Raw genomic sequence first — 26,028 nt, 5'->3', positions numbered from 1 at the left:
GTTGTCTCCCATGAAAGGAAAGGTAATGCCTGTGTGTTTCAGGTGTTACCCATACAATTATTAGCCCCACTTCCAAAGAGGAAGTGTCCAAAATCCATTACCTAGGGACAAAGATGGAGTTGTGAAGGAAGTTCTCAAAGACTTTGCGGTACTCTGCTTCCTCCTTCTCAGCTTGCTTTTCTGCTTCTGTCTTGGGACAAGCACAGCAAGGTCCTTTTTCCCCCCCACAGCCCTCTGGCTTCGTGGGCTCAGTAGCTTCTTCTGTATCAATGGTCCCATCAGCGTATCTTCGAATTGGGACTTTATCTTAAAAGAAAAGAACAGAGCTTGTTTTGTTTCTCTCCAGACCATGACTACGGCAACAATCCATGTCTTATCCATGTTTATTCCCCAGCTCTTGCCAATGAGGAGCCTGGCAGGCAGAGTCCCAGGCATTCCAACACAGCAGGGTTGGTTTTCCTACCTTTGGAGCAGTAATTGTGTCTGTAAAGGTAACTGTCCTGAGGCTGCTGCTGCCAGCGCACGATGTAGTAGGAGAGGTTGCCATTGGGAAGAGAGGGAGGATTCCATTTCACAATCAGCTGGGATGAGGAGTTGGAGGCTGAAATAACATCCAAGGGAATGGATGGCACTGGAGGAGGAAAAAAAGGAAAAGAAAGGCAATTAAACCTAGAGCATTCTACAGAATATTTCCATGCAAGCTTCTGAAGTGAATCCCAATCCATTTCTGTACTGCAGGGAAAAACACCATCTTATTTCAAATAAAGGATTTCTTACTTATGCCTCGCTAACAACAGTTACCAAGGGTTCAACTGCAACCATGTGCAGCCCCAATCCAAAGTTGTACTTAAAATTCACCTTCACCAATGGAACAAAGCCTGAAATTCTAACTCCAAGGAACTCCCATAGTTCCCAATGAACGTAATGTTTTAATTCAAATTTTAATGCTGCTTTCATAATCACTCAAACTTCTAGCATTATGCACATTATCTGCACATAAATTCCATTTCTGTATTAACAACAGACCTTGCACAATAATACAGTAGTCACACCTGCAGCATTATCAACCTCTCACCCCAGAGCTCAGCAACTCACCCGCAGCATTGGTTCGTATATATATGATTTCACTTTTTGCTCCATGAATATGATGGTTTTCCATCATGGTGAGGGTAACAGCCTTGACATAAATGGCATACTGAGTCCAAGGTTTCAATCCCTGCAGCAGAATCCCAGGATTGTTCTCTTTGTTTGGTGGCAGGTCAACATCAACCATGTTCCAGCTGTTGGAGCCACACGCATCTTGCCCGTCGTACTCTGTCACATTTTTGAATGGTCTGAAATATTCAAAGAAAAAAGTAGCACAAATATTTATTTTCTCCTAAAGATTGCCATGTATGACTGAGAGTGCCTCATTTCAAAGCTGCTCAGTGAAACACATAAAGCTTACTTGTTTTCCCCAGCAGAATAAAACAGGCTAAAATCCGTATTTCCAAGCAGTACAAAATTCAGAGTTCAGTTTTAGCTGCAGGTTTACCTTCAGTCACTAGTAACAAGACAATGTTATCCAAGAAAACACTATATTTATCTATTTTTTATCCCAAACAGGCAGTGAAACACTTCGGACACACATATCAAACACAGGCAACTCAAGACAGTTATTGATAGTGGCCAAGTTTTTTACCATAAAGAACCCAAAGTTCTGTGACTGATCTTGACCAGTCTAACAGATTTTTTTTATTTTTTTTTTCAAATTTGAAACTTCCTGATGGATTTGCAATCCATTTCTAGGATTCCTTCAAAACAATCCTCTTTAAAGGTGGCCTGTGCTCCACCAAGGAAAGAATTTGAGCAGAGGCAGGGCTTGAGGATGAAATACATAAATTGGATGAGCTCTCAGCAGTAGGAACAGAACTGTTACTGTCTCTTGGACTGCCCTGATCAGGCCCTGACAACATCCACTTACGCTTCTTTGTAGTACACGGTGAAGCTGATGAGGTCTCTGTAATCTGGAGGCCGATATCGTTCCCACGTCAGTTTAATCCTGTTCTTGAGGGTAGTGTTGGAAACAAAATGCAGAATTTTGCTTTCACCTGCAATACAAAAGAACAGGACATGACAGAGTTGGTATCACACCCCCTGTCAGTTTTTGCTGTTTCTTAGGTGTCTGGTTTAGCTAATGAGCCTTTCCAGTAGCACCTCATGATATCAACAGCCTTTGTCTCTGCAGAGCTTCCTATTTCATCCCACTACATTTGAATACTTAAGGGCAAGCAGTGACCTTGGCAATCATGTTAGAATATGCTGGAGCTACTTGCTATTAATTTTTTTGAAGCAGTTTTTCTTCTAATGCATCACCAGAAAGCTCTTGAAAACTACTTCAGACTCTCCCTGAGTGAGGAATGGAAGTGCTGTTTATCCACAGGACTGGTCTGAAAGCACTAAATTCATCATCCAACTCCAAAGCACGTGCAGAGCAGTAACCAGCCTCTGTGTTCTCACTCTCCAGGACAACTCTTGACAACTACGATTTATTTTTCTGGAGAGTGAACAACATGGAAAGGACAAAGAAGTTTACATTGCTATTCATGAGAGGCTGGACCAAGAACTCTGAAACTCAGTTCATATACGGCACAACCATTTGATGGCAGCAGCTTCCAGCTCCTCTTGTGAACAGGCCTGGATGGAAGCCCACAGTTTTGAGATGAATGGCTTCCCACTACCAACTCACTGAGCTTTCCAATGCAAAACAAAATAGCATTTTAAAAACTTAATTCTTGGATGAAGAAATCGTGTTCTGTCAACTGTTAGTTTCTAATGTTCCATAGAAGGCTCTGAAAATAAAGGGGTTTTCACCCTCGTGTACACTGGCACTGTTGGTGCTATCTTTGCAAAGGCAGTTTGGCTTTTGTTGATTCTTTTCCCCTTCCAAGAGTCAGAAAGCTTTCTGTACTGGTTTCTTAAAAAAGCAAGCAGTGGCTGGCACTGGCCTCAGTGGTAGTAAGGCCTGGCTGTGTGTCTGTAACTCTTCCAGGACTGCAGGGCTTTGCTCCATTGAATGTGCAAAGAATGGAGGGTGCTCACAACAAGGATCTGGGCCATCTGCGCGCACCCATCCCGCCTAAAGAGACATCCAGCAGAATACGTGTCCTACTTCTGTAAGCACCATCCACAACAAGGGGGTTTGACTCAGACACAAGATTCATTTCAATTCACTCAGCCCCAAAAAGCACCCCAAACTGGCCAAAGGAAAAACACACTGTCAAGTTTTAGGAGTTAGAGGTGAAATGCGTAAGCATTCTGTTGCCTTAATTCCTAGGTGACACGCTGCTTTTAAACACACTGGTTACAACTGGAGAGCTGATGTGCAGCCCACTGGAGCCAGAAGAGGATTTCCCAATAACTGACCGTGGCAGAATCCAAAACTAAATGCAGAGGCACTCAGGTTTAGGAATACTGCAGAACATCAAGAAGCGTTCTCAATTCAAAAGCAAGTAATTTGAACATAAAACACAGAAAGCCAAGTTTACAACAAGCATTCCCAGCAACAAGGTACAATATTTGGCAGAAGCTGAATGTAACAGAAAGATTTTGTTTTGGTGTCTCTGGAATTGTTAGTCAGCAGCATCCTTAGCATCAAAAAAGAGTAGATATCTGAGGGAGGAAAATCCCTGTAATGATGCACAATTACAAAGGAGGCTGAGAAATTGCTCCTCATTGGACACACCAAACTGCTGGATTTCACTTCTCGTTTCCAGGTGTGTTCCTATTGTTATATGCTGCTGCTGTCACCAAATTTGGGAAGCAATCATCTTCTAGAGATGGGTTTTCCAGATGAGATAGGGACTACGTAACCACATTGTTTTCCATGTGTGCAAATGCCCCCTCACAGCTACAGTGTAAAACCTGAACAAGCAGAACGGCTGAAAGGCTCCTCCAGGGTCTAAATCTAAATATTGCAGTGGTGTGTTGGGGTTTCTCTTGTCACACCCTCCTGGGCAGTCTGCCTTGAGATTCTTTTGTCTGTTTACTTACAAGAGGCTCTCTCCCCATTGTTCCTTGGATTTATATCTCCTTTGCTCTGCCGTCCCTTGGTTCCTGAAACCTCTTCCATGCGGTAAATCTCAGAAACACACAGTTTAGGATTAAATGCAAAGTACATTTTCCCCTCACTGATCGTCAGGTTATGATGGTTCCAGTCCCAGAGCTGCTGAAGATTGTGGTTGTCAAGCACGTAGAAGGAATAATTCCTGGAAGAAAAAATATTAGTTTTAATTCACAGCCAATTCCATTGAAGAATCTCTTAATATAAGAAAACTTTAAACACTTTGTTCCCTCTTACTTTAAAGTGCTGGTCAGCAAAGGGTTTTCTTCTCTCCAATGGAGCAAGTTTTCCCTGAATGCTCAGGGGCAGGAAATGACTGTAACACAGGACACCCCAACATCTAAAGCCACTCCAACATGTGTTGTAAAAATTGTATAGGAGCTGCTACAAGGAATATAAATTCATGTTCTCTGAACAGCAGGTCTCTATACTGGAAGCAGTAACCTTAGATACCCTATGGAAGGAAAAGCCTGCTGCAGTTCTGACAATAAAGCAATCATTAACGCAGCTGTCTTGCTTGTGTTTACAAAAGCAACTCCAAGAGTTTGCACAGGGAGATTTCCTTGCCTATCTATCTTAGTTTACCTCTTGGCCCAATAAAGATTTCCCACATTGTGCCAAGTACAGTTGCACCTGTACATCAAAACCTGACAGCAAACGGGACCCACATTTCAAAATGCACAGCTAAACACAGGCAGCTGTGCTGAGCCCACTCCCTAAACACAACCATGGAATAACATGTACATCCTTTATTTCCACAGATGCTAACACAAAGTCGGGTGTGTAAATCCTATTAATCCTATTATATATTATGAAGAAATTCCTGGTACTATTCAATTGTGCTGAATTGGAAAAAACCCACAGGTGCAGCAGAAGCAGGATTATAGCTCTACATCAGCAGCAAGACAACACCTGCAAGGACACTGACACTTTGGGACACTAGGGACAGGAATGCAGCTGATGAACCACAATCAAACCAACCCACCATGGCAGCATTTATTACACTTCTGTGGGAAGTCCCCCCAGCATGAACCACAGCAACACAAAATCCATTATTAACACAAGGAAGCCCACCTTGCTTTGGTAACCCCACATCAGTGGAGTCACACTGGGCTTTCTACAAAACCTTTTAACTACAGAGTTTCTGCAGGATAACATGGCAGACAAACCACAGGGTTCATAAGAAGCTGTCATACTAGTCATTTATGGTTTTCCTTCAATTATTTCATTTAAAATTCAGGATTAATTCCTCCCTCATCCAACCCGAAACAAAAGCTGTGCATTCTGGCTCCAAACTGCACAGACCAGATTAGCCATTTCTTGCAATGCAGAGCGTGTTTTCAGGGCAATGTGAAAGACAAGTTGTTTCCTCTATTTCCATCTGTCCCCTAATTATTCAGGACTTGATTTCTAATGAAGTTGATATACCTGGTACCACTTCACACAGATGCAGAGAGGAATGTGCTCGTCTGACAAGGGAGCAGAGACATGTTTGTGCTTTAAATGTATCTTGCCAGGAGAGAACAAGGATGCTGAACTGCATGTGGGACTTGACAGACATCACCAAACCCTGTGTGGATTTGGAAGTAATGCACCTCACTGACACTAAAGTTCAGTGTTCCCTTGTCTTGTTTGAAAAGGTAAACTGATGCACTTCTTAAACCCCTCCAAACTCACCCTCACACCTCAGTGTACAAACTCCACAAGTCAGTTTTGAAACTCCACTGACACATGGACAGCTGAGGAACAGTCTCTTTAGAGACCCCCCCTTAAACAAAAACCAAGCTGAGGAGCATCCCCCACGGGAGCCTGCACTGCAGACGTGCTCAGCACCATGTTACCACCAGTCTGGGGGGTGTTATTCATCCCCACACACCCTCACACACCACTCTGCTCTGCTGAAATGCTGTGGTTGGATCAAGTCTTGTTGCTCTCGTGCCGAATTCACCATCCCCTGACAATGATGATCCCAGGAAAATAAACTGTAACATCTTCAGTGAGGAGCCATACAGCACTAGAGATCCTGTTCACACCTTCCAACAGGCCTGACAGTTACTGATGCCTCTGCTTCAAAAGGGTGTAGAAAACAGGGGGGAGGTTGTTTTTACAGAGACTTCCCCCAATTTGCAGCAGCGGGTCAGTGTCACAACTGGAACTCCTCCTCAGTCACCATCTCCTCGCTTGCTCCTGAAGGTCACAAGTTGCTCATTTTCCAGGCACCCGACCTGGGATGCTTTGGGAAGTGCTGCCTACACACCATCCACCAACAAGGCATCTGCAGCTCATGAGAGCTGTGAACACACTGACCCCAGCAGAGGGTGGAGGGACCAGGCAGAGGCAGTGCCAGAGGAGGGACCAAAATCCTGCAACAGACCCTGAGACCCCTCCAGCACATCTCCAGTTCACTTCCCTTGTTTGCAAAGAGAAATTTATGTTCTTGCCCTGGGAGCACCTTCACAGAGTGTTCAAAAGGGGCAGTGAGAACTCTGAAAACAAACAAAGTAGATTCACCCTAAACTTTCCACTTTCTGTGACAACCAAGGCAGGCACCAGCAACTGGATAAGGAACAGAGAAATTCTGAAGTGCTGTTTTCTTAGTCCAGTTCAATAAATAAAGGGACAGGGACAGTGGGGTCAGTTGTTCAATGAACAACAATCATAATGGACCTCAAGTTACCTCCTTCTCACCCCCCCAAGGCAGTGCTGCCACAAACAGCTCTTCTTCTAGCAGCCACTGCTTCCCAGGCTAAGATCCCACTCCCTGATGTTCATAACTCTGCCCAAGTAATTGTTTAGGCTCAGTTATTCCCTGCCAGGTGCCTACTTCCACTGAAGTATTTTTGGAAATGTCATTTTAGACTGTGGTAATGCCTAAATTATGCCAGGCATTTTCCGAGCGAAGAGACTGCCCCTGACCCCAAGTATGTAACTGCAGTCATTTCCTAACATAGGGGAATTTTAGCACAAGTAGCTCTTTACTATAGATCTATTTTGCCTCCACACTCATCCTCATTTTCTTCTTCAAAGCTGCATTTATTTACTACTTCTATTTGGGAATCTCATTTACTTCTCTGTTTGGAAAAACCTGCCATTTCCCTTCATATGGGCTCTGCTTGCTGACAGACAAGGTGCCATAAGCATAATTACTACTTGAGACACAAAGCTAAACTCAGATTTAGAGAGATCAAGAGAGGGAGGGGAAGAGAAGAAAAGACAAATCAAGGACTGGAGTATCTGTGAGGGCACACCAGGCCGTGAGAGGCTGAATGAGCCACGTGCTCGGCACTGCCAAGCCTCTGGGATTTGCAGTTGGAAAAAAACGTCTCCGTGGAGCCAGTGCTCTTCCTGAGACAGACAGGGCAGGAGGAAGAGCTGCCTCTTCACTCAGTCAGATGGTGGAATTTTAAGAATTTAAGGCCGACCAAAGACAGTCTGAGAGAAAAAAGGGAGGTTGTGAAGAGTCCCTCATGTTTTAACTTCACCCAGTCAGGGCAGACAAATCAGACACAAGCAACCTTTCTCATGACCTTCCCACCACCTTTTCTTCCATGATTTCCCCAAATTCTTCATATAATAGCTCTGTCATTATGGAAGGGGACTGATTTCTCTCAGAGAACACTGGTTTAAACTTGGGATGGCTGCTTGATTCAGGAAAAGAGCGAGCAAGGCAGTTTGATAAAGGACCATCATCACACGTCAGCATCACACATGCTGGGGGGCTAAAACCTTTTACCTTGACAATCTTTTACCATCACAGGAAAGCAGGAGTTATGTACAGTAAAAAGTATCACATGTTGAGCAATTACAGAAGCAATATAATCCTGAGCATACATTTCAAGGGATCAACTTTACTTTTCCTGACCAGTCTTTATTCATTTAAAGGTTAACTCTTCAAGGAGCTGCAAACAATTGCAACTTGCAATCTGTTTCACACTTGTCGGGTCACTCTGAGTTTCAGTCCCTGCTTAGCAAAGCTCAGGTTTCCTTTCAGCTGACACTCTCCAAAAAACTCTGCTAGAAGTCAAAGAACTGCAAGGAAATCTGATTGTTTCTGAAGATGCTCTTTTCTCAAATAGAGCAAAGAGAAAAACAAAAGCACTTTATCCATGTAAAGAATCACCCCAGAAAAACCTAAAGTGAAAAGTAACAGCAAAGTTACCATAAAATACCTGGAATATACTCAATTTAATATGCTGATTTGGACAGTAATGCAAATGATGCTGTGCAGAGGTGTTCATTAGGAGAAAACGCTGCATATGAGAGGAAAAGAAGACTATAAATGACACATGAATGTTTTTTAGGAGTAGCTTTCTATTAAAGTGAAATTGCATGTACAAATATCTGAGCACTTACCCATCCACCTGTTCCTCTCCCAGAATATACCGCAGGTTCTTCAGGAAAGACAGGGAGACCAAAGCATGGGAATGACGGATCTTCACATACCCCGTTACTGTCTCAATCAGCCCCATAAAATTCTCCAGTTCTGAGGCGATGTTATCTACAGGAAGAAAAAGGTAATTCTGTTATTACAGGATTCACAGCTTTGACTGATATTCTCCTTAATGCTCAGTAGAAGAGAATGTTTGTATTTGCTGCTTTTGAAAATGAGACACGCTGGTTTTCCTCTCCCAGGAACAGCTGCCTGTGCAGCCTGATGGTTGAAGGGCAAAATAAAGCCAAAAAGTAACACTGGGAGAACAGTCTTGCTTTTCCATCCTGGAATACCTGCTTTTTCCATGGGCATTGCACTCTGAAGCCAGCACCAAATGGTGAGCCAGCATGCTGGCAGGGATGAAAAGACCCTTGTTAAACGTACACATACATGAGACTGGAACTGCTTTTGGATATGGAGCAAAGCTCAGGCAGAAAGCTCCACTGGAAAACAGAGAATGAGACTGGAGATGAAGAGGTGGGGTATGTTACTGGTGTGCTTGGGAGCACAGGGCACTGATTTCCATGACTTGAGAAGCTCTGGCTACAACACTGAGAACTCTGGATGAAACAGTGAAGATAAAACCCATAAGGATGTGCTCATGCCATGGAGCATGTTCTGTACAACTCACTGAAGGTGATTTTCTATTACAAATTATTAAAATGACTGCAGAGAAAGCTCCACTCCTCAGTCCTTCAGTACCCTACAAACTGTCCCTGCCCAGGTCTGCAATCCCCCATCCTTCACAAACTCAACCTTTGCTGTTCTTACCTCAGCAATGGTTGGTTTCCATACCAAATAAGCAGATGCTCTTCAGCCCTCTAAGATAATTAAAATAAAAACCCTTAAATAAAATAAAAACCCCCATACTTGCCACAGGTAACTGGAACATCTTCCACAGGGGAAGACTGTACCTTTGGAAGTGGGACCTTGAGTAAAATAATCCACATGCTGCTGTTACTAAACCCTGAAGCTTTCATTCAGCAGGAGGCAGGGAATCAAACAGATCTCAATCTTTAAACCTTATTCATGAAACCGAAAGGGACCTTCCATAGGGAGATACACATCCAATAAAAACTAACAGTGATTTTTACTCTGCTTTTAAGAGCTCATCAGCTGTCAACACCTCCCTGGCTGATGAATCACTGCTCTGACAAATTTAATCCAGAGCTTGTTCAAGACATGTGACAAGGGTGGCCAGCTCACTAATGCTGACCATCCAGCAGCACAGTGTTGGGCTTTATATGAGCTCCCAGCACTTTGGATTTCATGTTTTAGCAAAACACCACATGTTGCCTTAAGAAGTGGGGATATGCAGCCTTACAGTACCATGCAACAAGTTATTTACCTACCCAGATGCAAGGATTTTCAACTTTTCCACCTTTATTATTCTTTTTGGACTACTGCTCATCTAACTGCCTAATCCTGTTCCTTGTTCTGCCAAAAAAACTAACAAAAATACCAGTTTTCCCTGGGACTGAATACCTGTGCCAGCGTGGGCCAAATCAAACAGGAGCTGAGCTCTGGGGCTGGAGAGCAAACAGCCTGCTGAGTTTTTAATGTTCTTATCACTATGCTGAGGACAAAAGGAAAAACGTGGACAGTAGCCTTATCAGAGGTTCAGAAAGAGAGGCCATCACTTACTGCCACGGCGGATGTTGATCAGCAGGTTCCCCTTGAGGATTGTGCAGCCCTGCAACATCTGTGCTGATGTGACAGAGTCAATGGTCTTCGTCTTCCCGTCCTCACAGATTTTGGGGCAGGGCCCCTCACAAGGGCTGCAGAACATGCTGCTGGGAAAGAAAGAGAGATTCAAAATAAGCACCGATACACAACTCTGAGTCCACAGACTGCTCTGGGTTGAGTTTTGGAAGACATTTCCCTCTAAAGCTTGGACAAACACTCCAGGCTCGAATGAAACCTTGTTCAGAGGACACACTTGACTCCAAGAGGCTGAAGCATCTCTGGCTTACAGTGACTGAACGGACCCACATCCACGGGTTGTCAGCTTCTGGAAGCTTCTGGAAGGTTCTGGGGTCCTTCCAAAGTCAAAGGAGCTCCAGGTACAACCCAGTGCCCTCGCATTTGTGCATTTACTCTGATTAAGTATCCCCAGAAACCCCTCCCTTCTCATTTACCTCAGAGGACAGTGAGGTTTTGTGCTAATCCAGGCCCAATTTCTCAAAATAGGCCAGGCCAAGAACTAGAGATGGGAAAATACTGTTCACGTTCTTTTAAAGCTGTCTGTCTCCATGGCCTTAAACCAGTGTTTAAAGCTCAGCACTAGGGAATTCTGTGCTCCTGGACATTTTAACTCAGAAAGACAACTGTGGGGGCATAAAGTCAGGAGGGATGTGGAGAAAGTGAGCAGTCCATTAGTCACTACTTCTTACAACTTGAGAGGCATTAAAGGAGCAAGTTAAGCAAACAGGAGGTCGTGTCTTGATGCAAGGAAAACTAATTGACAAGAGGAATTAGGAGAGGCAGACCAGAAGTCTAAGCAGGTTCAAAATGGGTGATACAGATGGAAAGAGAACAGGTCACCACTGGCTATAAAACATTGAGACAGACACAGTCCCAACCTCAGAGAAACCAGATTGCCAGAAGCTGGGAGGAGACACTGAAGCACAGGCTCACTTCTGTTTCTTACACTCACAGGCACTCAGAAGCATTTTTAGTAGCCAAACTCAAGTAACAAGAACTCAGGTCAGCCCAAGCTTTTGGCTACAGCAGCTTTTTAAAGGCTCCACGTTATAGTGCCTGTATATTAATCTCAAAATTGGACATTTCATGTGTGCACAAAACGGGCCCTCTGACCACTCCTGGTAAAGGTCTTTTCTGATTTAAGGTAATTTTTATTTTTCAATTTATTCTAGCACTTTCCTTGGTATTTCATGATTACTTATGCCACCTTATCACTTTAGAGAGGAAAAATAAGAATGAAAAAACCAAATCCAGCTTCAAAGACAAAGGTTTCTGCTGACAACACTGATGGACGCGGATTTACTGTTTATTCTTTTTAAAAGAAACTGAACCTACTTTTTTTCTGAGGCTTAAGGAAACATGCAAATTGATAACAGTTTCCCATGCATAAACCATAACAGAAAAAAAAGCTCCTTTTCTTAGTAGTAAGCTCCTATTTCAAAATCCTGCACTGTAACATGCCACAAACCACTAAAAGCTGCAGACACAAGAAAGAGGCTTCAACTAAATGTACAAAGGACACTGGAAATGTTTTCCATTTGCAAAACAGCACCTCTGGGAAAGAGAACATTGACCAGCCTCGAGTTACAGCTGCTCTCAACCTCTGCAGGAGAGCACAACACCCAGATAACAACAGCAGCATTTCTCAGGTGAGTAGCTGCATTTGGGCAGTGTTAAGGTGCTTGTATCCAAATGTCAGCTGGAGCCTGCCTTGAAGACATGGGTGACATGGATGCACAGACACACAACTGGTGCAGGCATCATCTTCCCAAAAAAACCAGCAGCCTACAAAGACATCTTTTTAGCACAGTACTGAGGCACTAGGAATTTTAGCACGCTGACTGCACTTCACTCCAAGTCCACAACTTCCAAGGGTCAGTAGGCAATGAAGGCTGCTTGCTTAAACCACCAGCAAATCACCAAACTCATAAGCACACATCATTTCTACTGTTACAATTAAATAACAGCAGGTGAGTGACACTCTTGTAAGAAATTATTCTGTGTACTATTGCCAGCAGCTGCATTATTTTTGTCACAATCTACACAATCACTGTCTTCTAAAACACCACGGTTATCTTCTGGCAATAGAGGAAATAAAGGGAAATAAAATTAAATACATCGAAGAATACGTGTGCCTAAAATGCAGGCACACATAAAGCGAGTAACAGGCAAGACAGGGTGACTCCTGTGGTTTGCTGTGTGTGATAATGGTCATCAGCCAACTCCAACCTCGTGTTCCTGGGCTTCAAGTAGAGAACACCAAAATGAAAGCCAAGCCCTGGTTCTGCGCTGCGCTGGCAGTGCACAGCACCACACACCACCAGACCTTTCAGGGGCGAATCCACCCACGCCAGGCTCCACCAGGGAGCCAACACCATCTCCATGGGTGTCCTCACTTCTCCCTCAAGCCTTTTGCTGCCACGGAGTTGGGGAAACCCAAACCCGGCCTCTCCCCCAGCTGTGTTACCTCTGGCTGCCGTTGCGGATGAACCCGGAGGGACACTCGGCCATGCACTCGTCGTTGTGGATCACGAACTTCTCGTACTCACTGGCATCCGTGGCGGGGACTTTGGAGCAGAACTCCCTGGTGACGCAGCGCCAGCCCTCGAACTTGTAGGTGTTGGGGGGGCAGGTGGGCATGCAGACCCCCTCGTAGTAGTAGTTGCGGCAGGCCACGCACGCCGTGTTGTTGTCCGGGGCCGTGCAGCTCCCCAGGCACTCGGGGTGGCAACACTCGTTCTGGTCTGTGCAGGCTCGCTTCCCACATGAGCTGGGGCACACTGCAGGGCAGAAAACAAGGGGGCATCAACACCAGCTGCTGCAGACTGGCACTAAAGCAAAATCCCTGTACAGCTCTACAACAATTTGATTCCCTGGGCGCTGGAGTATCTCTGAAAACAAACAAACAAACAAACAAACAACCCACCAACATAAAAACCGCTCTTGTAAAAAATTCTACTTTTCTCAGCTTTAGTTGCCTGAAAGTTTTTTTTCCTCGGATCGAATTTATGACATGGAGGAAATAAGTAATAAAGAAAACTGCTGAAAGCAAGATCAACATAAGGATAATGGAAACAAGCAGGAACCCTTTCCACAGCCCTCGTATTATGGATATTTTTTTTTTTTTGGCATGTTGGCTTATTGTCTTTCTAAGCATTTCTTGTCTTTCCTATTTGTGCTTCAAATTGGTCTTTCGCTGGCAAGAAAACAAGCTTCCTTCAAACAACTTAATTACACTTGTAGAAGGAAGCACTGCTCCACTGCAGCACACATGGTTAGGCTGACCCCAGAGTAGCATCCCAATGTTGCTTATGTGTGCAAAATGCGGTTTAATAAAGTATCAAATCATCATCCACATCAAATACCCAGGAATTATGGAGCTACTATTTTCCCCCTGAAGAGCGTAAGAGAATTCTGCCTTATCCTCAAATTCTGGGTTCAGAGAACAAAATATGAAAGGGAGAAAAAAAAAACCAAAAACAAAACGGGGTGCAAATTTATGGAGACATTTCGTTTTATGTGAAAGTGTTTCCAGCTTGGAAGGCACGACCAAAGAGCAGAACCCTCAGCAGCCGAGCTCACCACTGTCAGATCAAAAGAAGCGGCAGCATTGTATTTATGTAACAACAGCGTTCTGATTACAGCACTGTATGGCCTTTTAGCCACACGAGCCATGTGCCAGGGGCTCTGGAAACACACAGACTGGAAATCTGGTTTGCATTTAGTAGCTGCTTGCCACTTTCTAACTTAGCTAAAACACTGCCCCAGCAGCAACAGCAGAAAAGCGAATTACAGCGGTGCCACTACACCGAGATCCAAGGGAAGCACCACAGACATTTAAATGGGATGATCTGAGCAAAAAGCAGAGAACCAGGAAAGAAGTTCATATCCCAGAATGAACATGGAAGCAGCTGATGAAACTGTAACAGTTCCACACAAGTTCTGCGCTGTGATTTATCTTTCAGTTTGCAGCCACAGTGTTGTTCTAATGCAGGACTAAACACCCTAAAATCTTGATGCCCTCCCTCTTCCCTTAATGAGGAGCAGGCTTTGCAGTGTGTTTTCACAATGCCACTGAGCAGAGCACCATCATCACCACAAGAAAAAAATGCATGAGAGTGCTATTAAGCAATAATAGCAATAACAATAATAATTCCACCCCCACAAAAAAAACCCCAAAACAAACAAACAAAAAACCAACCAAAAAACCCACAAACAACCAAAAAAACTCCAACCCCACTGCATCCAGGATCTTGACATCTTACATCGAGTTCTGATTACAAGAAGCTGTTTTCTGACAGCTTTAAGGTAGTGCCCACCTTGAAAAGGACTTGTCAAAATGCCACCAGAGAATTTTGCATTTCTTACCAAAATTATTCTGTATCGACCCTGATTCATTTCAATCATCTTTTTTTTGTTGTTGTTGAATGGATGGAGAGGGGACACTATGAGAACAAGGAGGTGGGGGCATGAGGACAGCCAGTGCCTGCCCAGGGAGCACAAGTATCATAAGTATCACATGCAGGTCAAAATAAGAAAATTTTTGCAGAGCCAGTTGCCTGTTAAGACTGCAGAGAGCAGGAATGCAGAGGCAATCACTGCTAAATAATGCATCGTGTAAAGCTGCTGGTTTTTTGTTGCCTTTTTTTAAGCTTGAAAAGGGAAAAAAAACCTTATACCCCAAACCCTTACACCAAAATAAAACACACATGCAGGTGTGCATCCTTTTTTGACTGTAATCTGCACCAGAGTAAAGAAGTCTGCCCAGATGCCACCTTAGTAAGGCATCACAAATTGCCTCTCACCCCAAGGTACACAGGACTTGCATTTGCCACTACTAAGGGATTAAAAAAAAAAAAAACAAAAAAAACCCAACAAAAAATCAGTATGTCTTGCTAGCAGATGGACTGCTGTGCTGAGTGGGTGCCAGAACTCAGATTTCATGTGGTAGCTGCATTTCCAGTTCAAAGCCCTACTAAAAAAAAATAACACGCACACCCCCCCGTGCCTCCACAAAGTTCAGTATTGACGTATTGATCAACTACAAGATTTTTTGTTTTCATCTCGACAATCTGCCGAAAAACAAATACTCCCAGCATTAAGTACTGAGATAAACATAGCACAAAAAGCTGGAGTTTATTTCATTCTTGGGAAAGACTCCTGTATTCCCTTAATGCCTCTGCCATTCATGAGCAGTCTGCTATAAAAATAGGATTCCCTGTATATCTCCTGGTAAATCTGCTGACTCTTGTCTACAGAAATATAAATTGGAGCACAGAAGGATACACAAGTTCACACGAAAAAGGCAATCACTGGAACAGGTTTTCAAAATGATAGTAATATTTTAATCACAACTGTTTTAACGTGAACTCCTGAAAACTTTTTAAAGATTATTTTGTAAAAGCTCAGCAACCTCGCTTTCCCCTCAGCCCTATTTTCTGCTTGCTCTTTCAAACGTTGGCAGAGTTTTCAGCCTGGAGACAATATGGGTATCCTGTTTCTTTGAAGAGGTAGAACAAGAACTTCTGTGTGTGTGTGTAGGACACATTATCAACAACAAAAAGCCTTATCTGCCTTACACGCCAGTTCCCTCAGATATCCCTGTTCTAAAATCCTTACCAAACAACACTGGCTGACCTCACAGCCCAGCCCCATCTGTCCTCCCCTCACCCTCCCTGTGCTACTTGGGTTGCTAGATTTGTAGCAAAACATGTAAAATGCAGGTTCCAAAATACTTTGGCCAAAAAAAGCGCCCTGAAATACAGTGGGTAACTTGTTGACTTTAGTCCGCAAGAACATCAGAGACACAAACATAAGCAAACAGTGCTGACATTTGGGGACAGAATTTATCAGCCAGGTACAACAGTGCCTGGGACCATGGAGGTTGATGACTGTATACAACCCCCTGAACAAATCCTTGCTGACAAGCCCAAGGGCAAAAAATACTTAATTGTCATCACATAGAGATACCAAAATAATGGAAAATATCAGAGACCTTGGAGGGCAGCCATGGGAGAGGGAAGTCAAAGCAAGAGCTTGAGAAGAGCAGACCCTTTAGCACTTTAAAAAAGAGATGATGAGGCTTGACTAGACCAGTGTCCAGTTATATCTGGGGAGTGAAAGTACTGTCAGATCATCAGATCTCCAAAGAAGGACAGTACTGGAGTTCCAGCACCCACAAATCAAATTTACTGGAGCAAAAACAACACCAGTACTTTCTTTGACCATCCATGCCTCAGCTTCTCTCTGATTTCTTCAACTCAGTTTTCCTTGTCAACAAAATTAAGGACATTTTTCCGAGTACAAAATCACAGAATCAACTAGGTTGGAAAAGACCTCTGAGATCATCAAGTCCAACCTTTGACCTAACACCACCTTGTACTATTAAGATCCTATGGTCACTCGCAAAAGAAAGGCAAAATATTTCATTCCAAGATGCTCCTTTACTGAACAAATCAGATTCAGACTTGACTTACCAGAAAGGAGATAATTTAAAACTAAATGTAAAGATCTTAGAAAGAAGAGGAGCCCCAAGAGAATCTGACTCAGAGAGACTCATTATTCTCAATTAAAACCCCCATGATGCTAAAAAGAAAAAAGGCAAGAAACAATCATCTGTATTTACAGCAATTGCTTTCTGGACAGGCTGACTCTAAGGAGGTGGCAGTGAGTTTGTCTGACATCTAATGCCTCCCTGCTCTGCGAAACGAGCACCGAGCCAGCGCTCGCTGCAAACACCCCGCGTTGACATCACGGCTACGGCAGAGTCCGGGTAGACAAAAGTGTTCTTATCACCTCCAAGACGCCATGACTTCAGCAAGGCTGCAAGAGAAAAATCAGGTGAATAAACAATCAGTCACAGGGAGGGAAAAGGCAGCCAGAAGAGGAAGACTCCTGGCAAGCGGAGGCGCCGGCCTCGGCCAAGGATGGCACCGCGCCAGTCACATGCGGGCGAGCAAAAGGTTGCCAAGTGTGGGATAAATATTTTTTAAAGATTCTTTCTCTCTTCGTAAAAAGTGTATTTGATCCTTCTCTTTTTTTTTTTTTTTCTTATACTGTTTGGTTTTTTAGAGCAACCCTCACACAAAATAATGTCTCAGAAAAAAAAAAAAAGGGGAAAAAAAAAAGCACCTAGTTTTGAACAGAAACCAGAGGAAGAAAGGAGTGTTTTCTCCTGGTCAACTACTGAAAAAAATTAGCTGTCTAAATTTATCCACAGAGACAGAAAAATACGGTCACTTTTGGAATGTTAATCCTTCTACATGACAGAATTTTTAAAATACTGCATTTTAATGGGCTAAACTCTGGTACGGCCTTTCAAACAGCTGACTTCAAAACTTCGAGCAGCCTATACATGACCTGATTTCTTTTGCCCAGTATATTGTGAGAATAGAGAGACTGGAGAGACATTACTCAGAAAATCCAGTTCCAGTGATTCATGGTCAGGGCTGGAATCAAATAACTACAGAATAAAGGCTGTAATAAGGAAATACACATATTAAATACAAGTAGTAACGTGTTCTGATCACAGGAATATGGGTAAAAGTCATCTCCAAGGAACTGAAGAGGCCACTCAGAGTAGCTGTGTAAATCTTTATATTACTACAGAAATAGGTATTAGCATCATATCAACAACAGTGTATTTTTGTTTTTTTTTTTTTCTGTTCCCCCCCCCAGTGCTCTGAAATCATTTATCTCACATTCAGTAAAAATCCTGAAGGTGAGAAATGCTGCCATCTCAAACTGCTTTCTAGTGGTTAAGGCATAAAGTTTGGCAGCTTTTGACATTAACTGCCAGATCTCAAAGGTTCAGGTCAACCCAGCACTGATAAAGGGACCTGAAAGGGATCATCTCCCCCTTCTCTAAACCTCTAGTATGTGCAGGGTCATGGTCACCAGTGAAATCTTTGGGTAGAGTTGTACAAACTTACACCAAGAGGGCATTAAGTCTATCCCCACTCAAGATCATTTCACCAGCCCTGTGTTTCCATGTTTACATCCCAGTCACCACCAGCTCATTTTGATCTTGGAGATCTTTCCAAGAATCCTGAAATTATTGCTGAAGTTGTTCTGTGAATTATCTTCTTCCTACTACACAGACCCAACTGAAGCTCAACTACTCCTGGTCGACTTCCACACAAAGCTTTTTGTTCTCTTGCTTCCTGGCATTTCAGTTTGCCAAAGGAGTAGGTGTGATGAAGCATCCAGAGCCTCAAAACAACCTCAAAGGATTTGCCCAACCTGACATCAGCCCACTAACTGCCCAATTTTTAACCATATGAAAGACTGATAAAGGAATCAACTCTTGCATCCCCCTCCTCATGGGTGAAAAGCAATGCACACTAACTGCCTGCTCAGCCAGTTGAGCAGCAGTTGGAGCCAGCTGCTCAGAGAAAACACCTGTAGATGATTCTAGAGCAAAGGAAGCAGAAAAAAGCAGCAGGAGGCAGGTTAGGAAAGCCCAGCATCACCCAGCAGCTGGAGACTCCCAGATTCCACCGGATGCAATAAGGTCTATGAAGCAGAGAGGAAACGTTCATCGTTCAGTGAGTGTACTTCAGCTGGATTCAATGGAGTTTGATGACCCCACACACTCCTCTTTTGGCCACCTCTCATTTGCACCAAAACAGCTTCCAGACTTGCCAGCTGTGATACACAACAACATGTGTGCTAAGTCCATTTTATTTGGAGTGAGTAGAGGACTCAGGGACACTGGCACTGTACAACCTCCCATCCCCTCAGGTTTCCGCGAGTGAAGCAATCAACCCTGCTAAAAGCTCCAGCAGTGTTACAGCAACTCCCATCACACTGAAATCAGAGCAAATGGAAACCTGCGTGAAGAAAACAACCCCCTGAGCCCCCAGTGAACAGGAACCCATGGCCAGCACAGGTAGAGCATTTGCTGGAAGTGTGTAATACTACGGCCCAGGAAGGTGCAAATAAACACGAGTTATTGACAAACCCAGGCAGCATGAACTGCATTCTCTTTCAAAACAGTTGATGTTGCCCAGTACAGCCCAGACTGGCATCATTGCAGCTGGCACTGGAGAGAGGGAGGAAAAAAACAAGTCCATTTTGTCCCTTCCACGCCAGTATGAATTCAGTACATAAACAAACCCCACGGAGGCAGATACACAACCAGCTCTGGGGCGCTCAGGCCGGTTTCACTCTGTCTTCAACACCAAGTAAACAAACCGGTCAGGAATGTTTTACCATCAGTACCGCTCTGTTCCAGAAACATTTCCTCCATGAAAAGGGAAATTTCCCACTGGAAGATGCAAATCAGAACAGTAACACCAACAAAAGGGGGGACTGCGAGCAGGAACACGTGGTGGCGAAAGCTGCTCCCCATTCACTGCCACAAACTTGTTCCCATTCCCAAAGGGGCAACTGGAGTTCCTGAACTCTGTAGAACAGATAAGGAAAGCAAAGAGCTGCTGAAGAACAGCTCTGAGGCAAATTATTTTTCTTTTTGCTGCAGATTACGAGCAATATATTGGGGTTTTGCTTGTTGTTGCTCAGAGCTAGATTTAATCTGCCTGTCTTCCAAATGCTGCAAGTGTAAGGCAATAAGCTTTACAGGATTTAATTAATACACTGCAAGCAAGGAGTGCTGGTCAGCCATCTCCTGGCAAAACCCCAGCTGGAGGAAGAATACCCTTCACATTCCAGATTTATTCCAAAGGAGGAAGACAGTTTGATAACATTATCACACTGGCCTAAATGATGGAGTTCTCTTAATGCCGAAGGATCACGGTAGTTTAATCCAGGGCAAACAAGAGTCACTGGTTCTGAGGGATTCAGCTCCTGCTTCTTTCAGGAATGCCCTTTGCATTTGTGCCTTACACCCATCAACAGTTTAACCATTCTAGCACCAAACACAAAGCTCGTCTTGGAGGCAGAAATCAACACTGCTCCAGCCAAAGGCTAATTACACTAACAGGGAAGGGGAAAAAGCTTCGGGAAAACTGTTTACAATACACACAGCAGGGCAAACCCAGACGGTTTTTGCTCATCTCCAGCTAGGATATGACAAATAACAAAGCCCGTTGAGTTTTAAGAACCAAAAAGATGAAAATTCAAGGAAACAGCCCGAAAGAGCAAGAATATTCAAATTGTTTCACTACAGATCAAGATTCTTCAAGCTGTTCAGCTGCTGGTGAGACATGCCACTAGAGCCAGGATTAAGATCTAGATGTTTCAGAACCCGAAAAAAACCCCAAACCGGAATGATAATGGAAGGGCAGAACAAGTTGCAAGAATATGGATGGTTTGGAAAGTTAGAGACACCTGGTGCATTTGTTTTAAATTACAAACTCCCAAATATGGGAGTACATCACTTACAATATTTGCACATTGCAAGTGAAGGGACCCTGTTAACGACGAAGATGCTCCAAACAACATTAAGGCAATTATCCTAAAATGATCAAATAAAGTATTTCCTTCAGGACTTCCAGAAATACAGGAGTTTAAGCAAATCTGACAGCAACTGAAGGTTGTGCTCTTGAGATCCACAACAAACACAGTAAGCTCCTTCCTCGGTTTTAGTAATTATGGAGTAGTTTTTTTCATTCTAAATCTTCCTCTATTTTAAACACAGAGGGAATGCAGAAGGCGCCAGAGTTTGTGAGACCTAAAAGCAGACAGGAAGACTGTGCATTAATCCATCTCTTAACGCATTTTAACAAATTTACAGGCAACATGGACAGCAGGAAGGATACAATTGACTTGAAAGCTGCATTAAAATTATTGTCACACACCACAACTGTGGATGGAAGTGTTTCACAGGGAAAAGGGAAAATGTCGATTTATCTTTTCAGACTTCATGCAAATTGCTTTCATACTCTGTAAATCATCCTGGACTATCTGAACATGAACTTTTAACTCCATCCTACATGGGTTGATCTCCAAAGAACAGAACTGCTGCAACAGTTGCCTGTTTGTTTGTGGGTTGCTGGACAGCTCTGTGTGTGGATAGAAAAGGCTGAGTGGGCTGCAGAGCCTCCTTTGGGAAGTGCAAGGATGCTCCCAAATCCAAGGAGGCACTGGACATTACCACAACTCCAAAGGAAGCCCCAATCAAACCACTGCATGTTCAGCAGCTCTGAATCCCTGGATAGTTCAAGCCAAGCAAAGGACTCAAACACCTGAGTTGGAAAACACTGGGAAAAAGTGACTTGTGTCAGTGAGGGGCACAGATGGGAACAGCACGTGGGTGTGCTCAGGGTTTTCCTCTAACCTGAGGGAGGGATAGCAGTGTCCACCCTGTACTTAGTCCCTTGTCTCTCTTTTATGAGACTGAACTATTTCAGTTCTTCCAATAGTTTGATAAAATCAACTGTTTGACTGTGTCAGCCCCCAGAATCTGCAAACACACAGAATATACTGACAGGACAAACAGCACTGCCAGCCCTGTCACACACACAGTTAATACTTGGATGCTTGAGCTGTCTCTGCTTACACACTTGCACGTGCTTTTGAGGAATTCCTGTTAGTATGACTGGGGAAAAATAATAATGACATTGCTTTCTAAATCCTTCCCTGTAGTCAGGATTTGTGATCAGATTAGGGAGCACCGGAGTTTTATTTATTTATTTATTTGTAGGAAGGACAGCCAAGGTGAGGTGTATCCCTGGATCTGACAGGGGCTCCAGGCTGCAGCAAAGCCAGCTCAGAGACACTGCCTGGCTGCTCTGAAGCTGGAGATGGCACCAGACAGCACTTATTAAAGGAAAAGAGGGGATTCATGGGTTTGATATTGGCACACAGTGGGAAGCATGCTGCTTCCCACTCTTTTTCTGTTGGAGTTTGGCACGTTTTGAGCTACGCTTTTCTTCTCTGGTACCTTTTTTTGTCATCTCAAGTCACATTCACATGAACATATAAATACGCAGATTCTTACGCTCTGTGTATAGCAGATACTTACATGGATGGGCTCAAAAAAGAATATTCTTTTCACACACACTAAAAAAATTATACAGAGTTATTTTAAATTCAGAACTGTTTGTATATTCCTTATAAGTTTATAAAACTCTCACTGTCCTCCCATGACTAACGAAACTGGAATTGAGGGAGTATTCTATATTTATAGCTCGTCTGGTTGCTCATGCCTATGGCCCTATTTCCACCCTCCGTTACTGTACACAGAGCTATGTGAGGTATTGTGGGTTCCCAAACTTCACCGATTTCCTAACAAGGCAGGCCTGTGTCCCGGAGGAACAAGCTGGGGGCTGTTTCGTTCGAGCATTGGCCGAGCTCGGAGGGAGAGGCCTTGAGCGCTGTGGTTTTGGCAGCTCCCCTTGAAACTGGTATTAGAGGCCATGTCTGTGCAGTTCCAGGCCGAGCTGGCACCGGGCTGTGCATCAATGCTGCTCCTACTCGTCTGCAGCCCAAGCCCTGTTGGATTCCTGCTCGCTCTCCCTGGTTATTTTAGCACTCGGATGCTTCACCGAGCTGCTCCGTCAGCCACCTACACTATGGACACACCAGAATTCCAGGCAAATCCAAGCAACTACAGAAAAGCCCAACTTTGGCCTCTCAAAATCTAAAGGACACAAAACCCTCAAACTTTATCCAAAATCCCCCTCTGAGATCACACATATTCACTGATGCTGCCCCACCGCAGACCTCCAGTGGGAGGCAGAGACTCTATCAGGTATCTAAATGCAGCAAAATGAGGAAAAATATGGGCTTTCCTATGAATGAGGGCTGGGTGACACACCCAATCCATAGGAATGCCCAAGAATCACACAATCACATCCCATCTTTTAAACAAGAACACCTCACTAGTTCATAAACCCCAGAGAGAACCACAAGGTTTTGTCGTGACAGAGGCGCCTCAGAATCGATGCGTTTTTAGCTCACACCAGGCACCTGCAGGCCACAAAACTGTTCTTAATTTGCAGCTCCTCTGTATGTTCAATAAAAATAAGTATTTATCCAAAAATCAGAGGGAGAAATAGGCACAGGCATTTTTCAAATTCAGAACATTGTTGGTGGCCGGGATTAGGGTCTGTCATGGAGTTGGATTCATTTCAAGGCCAGGTTGGATGAGGCCCTGAGCAACCTGGTCTAGTGGGAGGTGTCCCTGCCCATGGCAGGGGGGGTTTGGGACTAGATGATCTCTAAAGGTCCCTTCCAACCTTTAACATTCTATGATTCACTAAGGTACTAGAGATATAAAACCCCCCAAAAAAACCAAGAAACCCTCAACTCTTCCCGTGGGGTTTTGCAGAAAAGCACAAATGGTGCTGTCACACCAGGAATCAAGAGAAAGCAAAGAGTAAACTGTCCTGCACTGAAGGGGGAAGGAAGCATGGAAAACATTGTTCTCTTTCCAGGTGACTGCCCTGTTCTCTACCCTCCACGTAACAACTCCAGGAATTTCCACAAATCCCCCAAGTGCTGAGGAGTCAGCCCATATTAAGTTCAGGAGAATTTCTCTGCAGGTCTAAATGCTTCACATGCAAACGCGTGGCAAGGTCTGGGCTACCAACCTACCAACCAAAAAAACACAACCAGGGAAGCAGGTGGTGACATGGCCAATTCTGTCTAACTGATCTGAGACTGTTTTTCCCTAGAAAAATAGGGAGAGGTTTCCCCAATTTATTCAGCAGCTTTCTTTGCTTTGCAGTAAAGCTGTGAGGATCAACAGGCAGCTCTGGTGAGTCAGATGTTCAAGGAGCAAACACGATCTGTACCTCTCCCCATCTCAACAGTGGAACTGTTTCCCATCACTTTGCACACCCATTACACAGGACAAACTTTTAAATGCTATTAAACACTCCTCCAAACCAGCAAGAAGAAAAATGATCTAAATTTATCAAAGAGGTGAAAGTTCGCTTCACTTTGAGGAGAGGATTTAAATATGGATTATGTTTTCATCCATCAAGATCGGGGAGTAAAATTATAAAAGGTTCTTTGAAGAACTAAATACAGTAAAACTTAGTGTTATCTTCTGAAATTATATATAAAAAAAAGTTTCACATATTTACACCATTAAAAAAATGTTTATGCTGCAGCAGATCAATGATGTTCTTCCACATCATGTGATAATTTGACAGACCCTTTTCTACAGTTTTTAAAAATTCTCTTTTAATGTTAAAATTCCACTAAGCATTTCATTAATTCTGCAGAGGGTTAGCACTAGGCACAGGAGAAAAACACAGCTTTCCAAGCCAAACAAGTTGTACAATTCAGTAATATCAGTATTTACAGCTTCTTCATGCAGAACGTGCAGACTTCAGACAGACCATGAAACCTGCTACAGCCTCGTTTACCCTACAAATTATTAGATTTATAGGACACCTATAAACACCTACAAATGGAAAATTTATTGAATTCTAAGTTTTATTTCTCAATAATACTGTAGTAACAAGACTGCAATTACCTTTTCTTCCAGTTATGGGTCTCCCTGAGCCAATAACTGCCAATATCTTTGGTTACAGAGGTCAAAGGGGCGAAAACATCCCCACACTTCCCATTTTGCACCTCCTCATGATGCTACACTGTAGTTTTACTATTCAGAAGTACAACCTCCCCCTTTTACTGATCTGTTCTGAACACCTCAGCCACCCCATTCCCTAAGTTCTCCAGGTGTATATTTACAGTACACCAAGCAGAGCAAGAACAAAGTATTTCTGGCCATGCTCCAGTTATCAATATCATATCACCCCCCCAAACATGTAATGCTGATGCTGAGAAATGTTGTGACAAAGTCATCTGTCACCTCTGGCCCAGCCAGCCCTGACTATAACAGGGGACCAATGGCTGGTTTTTGGCAGCTGGAGGGGGACAGGGCTGTATTGTCATCAAACCACACTCAATTTGAGAAACACTTGCCTATTCTATCATTAGAAATGATATTTCTCTTCCCATGTTTACTGCAAAATGAAACAACAATGGATCTGTCTCTATTTCAAGCAGGGCAGGCCCAGCCTTCTCTGAAGTTCTAGGAACCTCAACTTCCATACCCATTAAATGAAGTTTTCTGTAATTATGCAAACACCAGCCTGAACACATTGTTTAAAAATCACACTGATTAAAAATCAAACAAAACCCCAGACAACCCCAAATTTGCAGACACAACCTTCGCTGAAAAACAATAAAAAAGGAACTACCAAATAACAGCAGAACCTGCTTCTTGATGGCTCTGAAACACGAAACAGGGAGGGGAAAAAATAATTAGTATTCCAGGATGTCCCACGCACACACCCAAGACTAAAAGCATTAAATTGGATGGGAATAGAATAGCTGATCTTGCCTGCAGTCAAACACAGAGAAGTATCATTTAAATTGCAAATTACAGAGCAAGAGATTTTTGCACAAAGTTCAAGGCTGTTCCATGGTTTGTTTTTATGAATTAGGAATGACGTGGGGGAAAAGTGAGGGGTTGGGCCAGCTACTCCCCTTAATACGTATTTCAGCTTAAATATTCCTCAGGCTCGTTTGATGCACTTTATCCAGGCACAGGGGCTCGTTAAAGTGATGACAGAAAGTAAAGCAGCTTCCCAGGGATCATCCCCAAGGATGCAGCATCCGCTGGTGGCCGCGCTGCCGCTGGAGGATTAACTGCTACAGCAGGATCTCCAAACTGACTAATTACTCCCTCCTCCCCACATCATGTCCCTCCCCACATGGGAAACTTTTAATCCAGTTATACCTTTCCTTGGGAAGTGCTTTTCAAGCAACAGTTCATTTGGACAAACCTTCCGCTTCCCCTTCCCGGGTTTTAAAGGGCTTGTTCCTCCCAACAGCAGCTCCTCGGCCTTGGTTCCCACAAATTAAATTT

General features: G+C 43.6%; 1 protein-coding gene across 6 annotated transcripts in view; it reads right to left on the bottom strand.

Moving 5' to 3' along the window:
- The window catches only part of IGF1R (insulin like growth factor 1 receptor), a 174,677-nt gene that overhangs the window by 32,278 nt on the left and 116,371 nt on the right, over window positions 1-26,028 (bottom strand). For 3 of the 6 annotated variants that reach the window (XM_027644377.1, XM_027644378.1, XM_027644380.1), the window contains exons 3-10: window positions 12,706-13,018; window positions 10,179-10,327; window positions 8,456-8,600; window positions 4,033-4,247; window positions 1,964-2,090; window positions 1,096-1,334; window positions 464-631; window positions 102-306 (exon numbers count right to left, since the gene is read on the bottom strand). In XM_027644377.1, coding sequence (XP_027500178.1) covers window positions 102-306; window positions 464-631; window positions 1,096-1,334; window positions 1,964-2,090; window positions 4,033-4,247; window positions 8,456-8,600; window positions 10,179-10,327; window positions 12,706-13,018 — 1,561 coding nt within the window. Of the gene's footprint in view, window positions 1-101; window positions 307-463; window positions 632-1,095; window positions 1,335-1,963; window positions 2,091-4,032; window positions 4,248-8,455; window positions 8,601-10,178; window positions 10,328-12,705; window positions 13,019-16,863; window positions 17,047-18,339; window positions 18,587-26,028 lie in introns of those variants that run through there. The other 3 variants (XM_027644381.1, XM_027644382.1, XM_027644379.1) reach the window with 3 other exon arrangements.

This window comes from Corapipo altera, unplaced genomic scaffold (assembly GCF_003945725.1).
Source record: "Corapipo altera isolate COAL_440 unplaced genomic scaffold, ASM394572v1 50, whole genome shotgun sequence".
NCBI classification, from domain to species: Eukaryota; Metazoa; Chordata; class Aves; order Passeriformes; family Pipridae; genus Corapipo; species Corapipo altera.
This window is presented reverse-complemented; position numbering and strand designations above follow the sequence as displayed.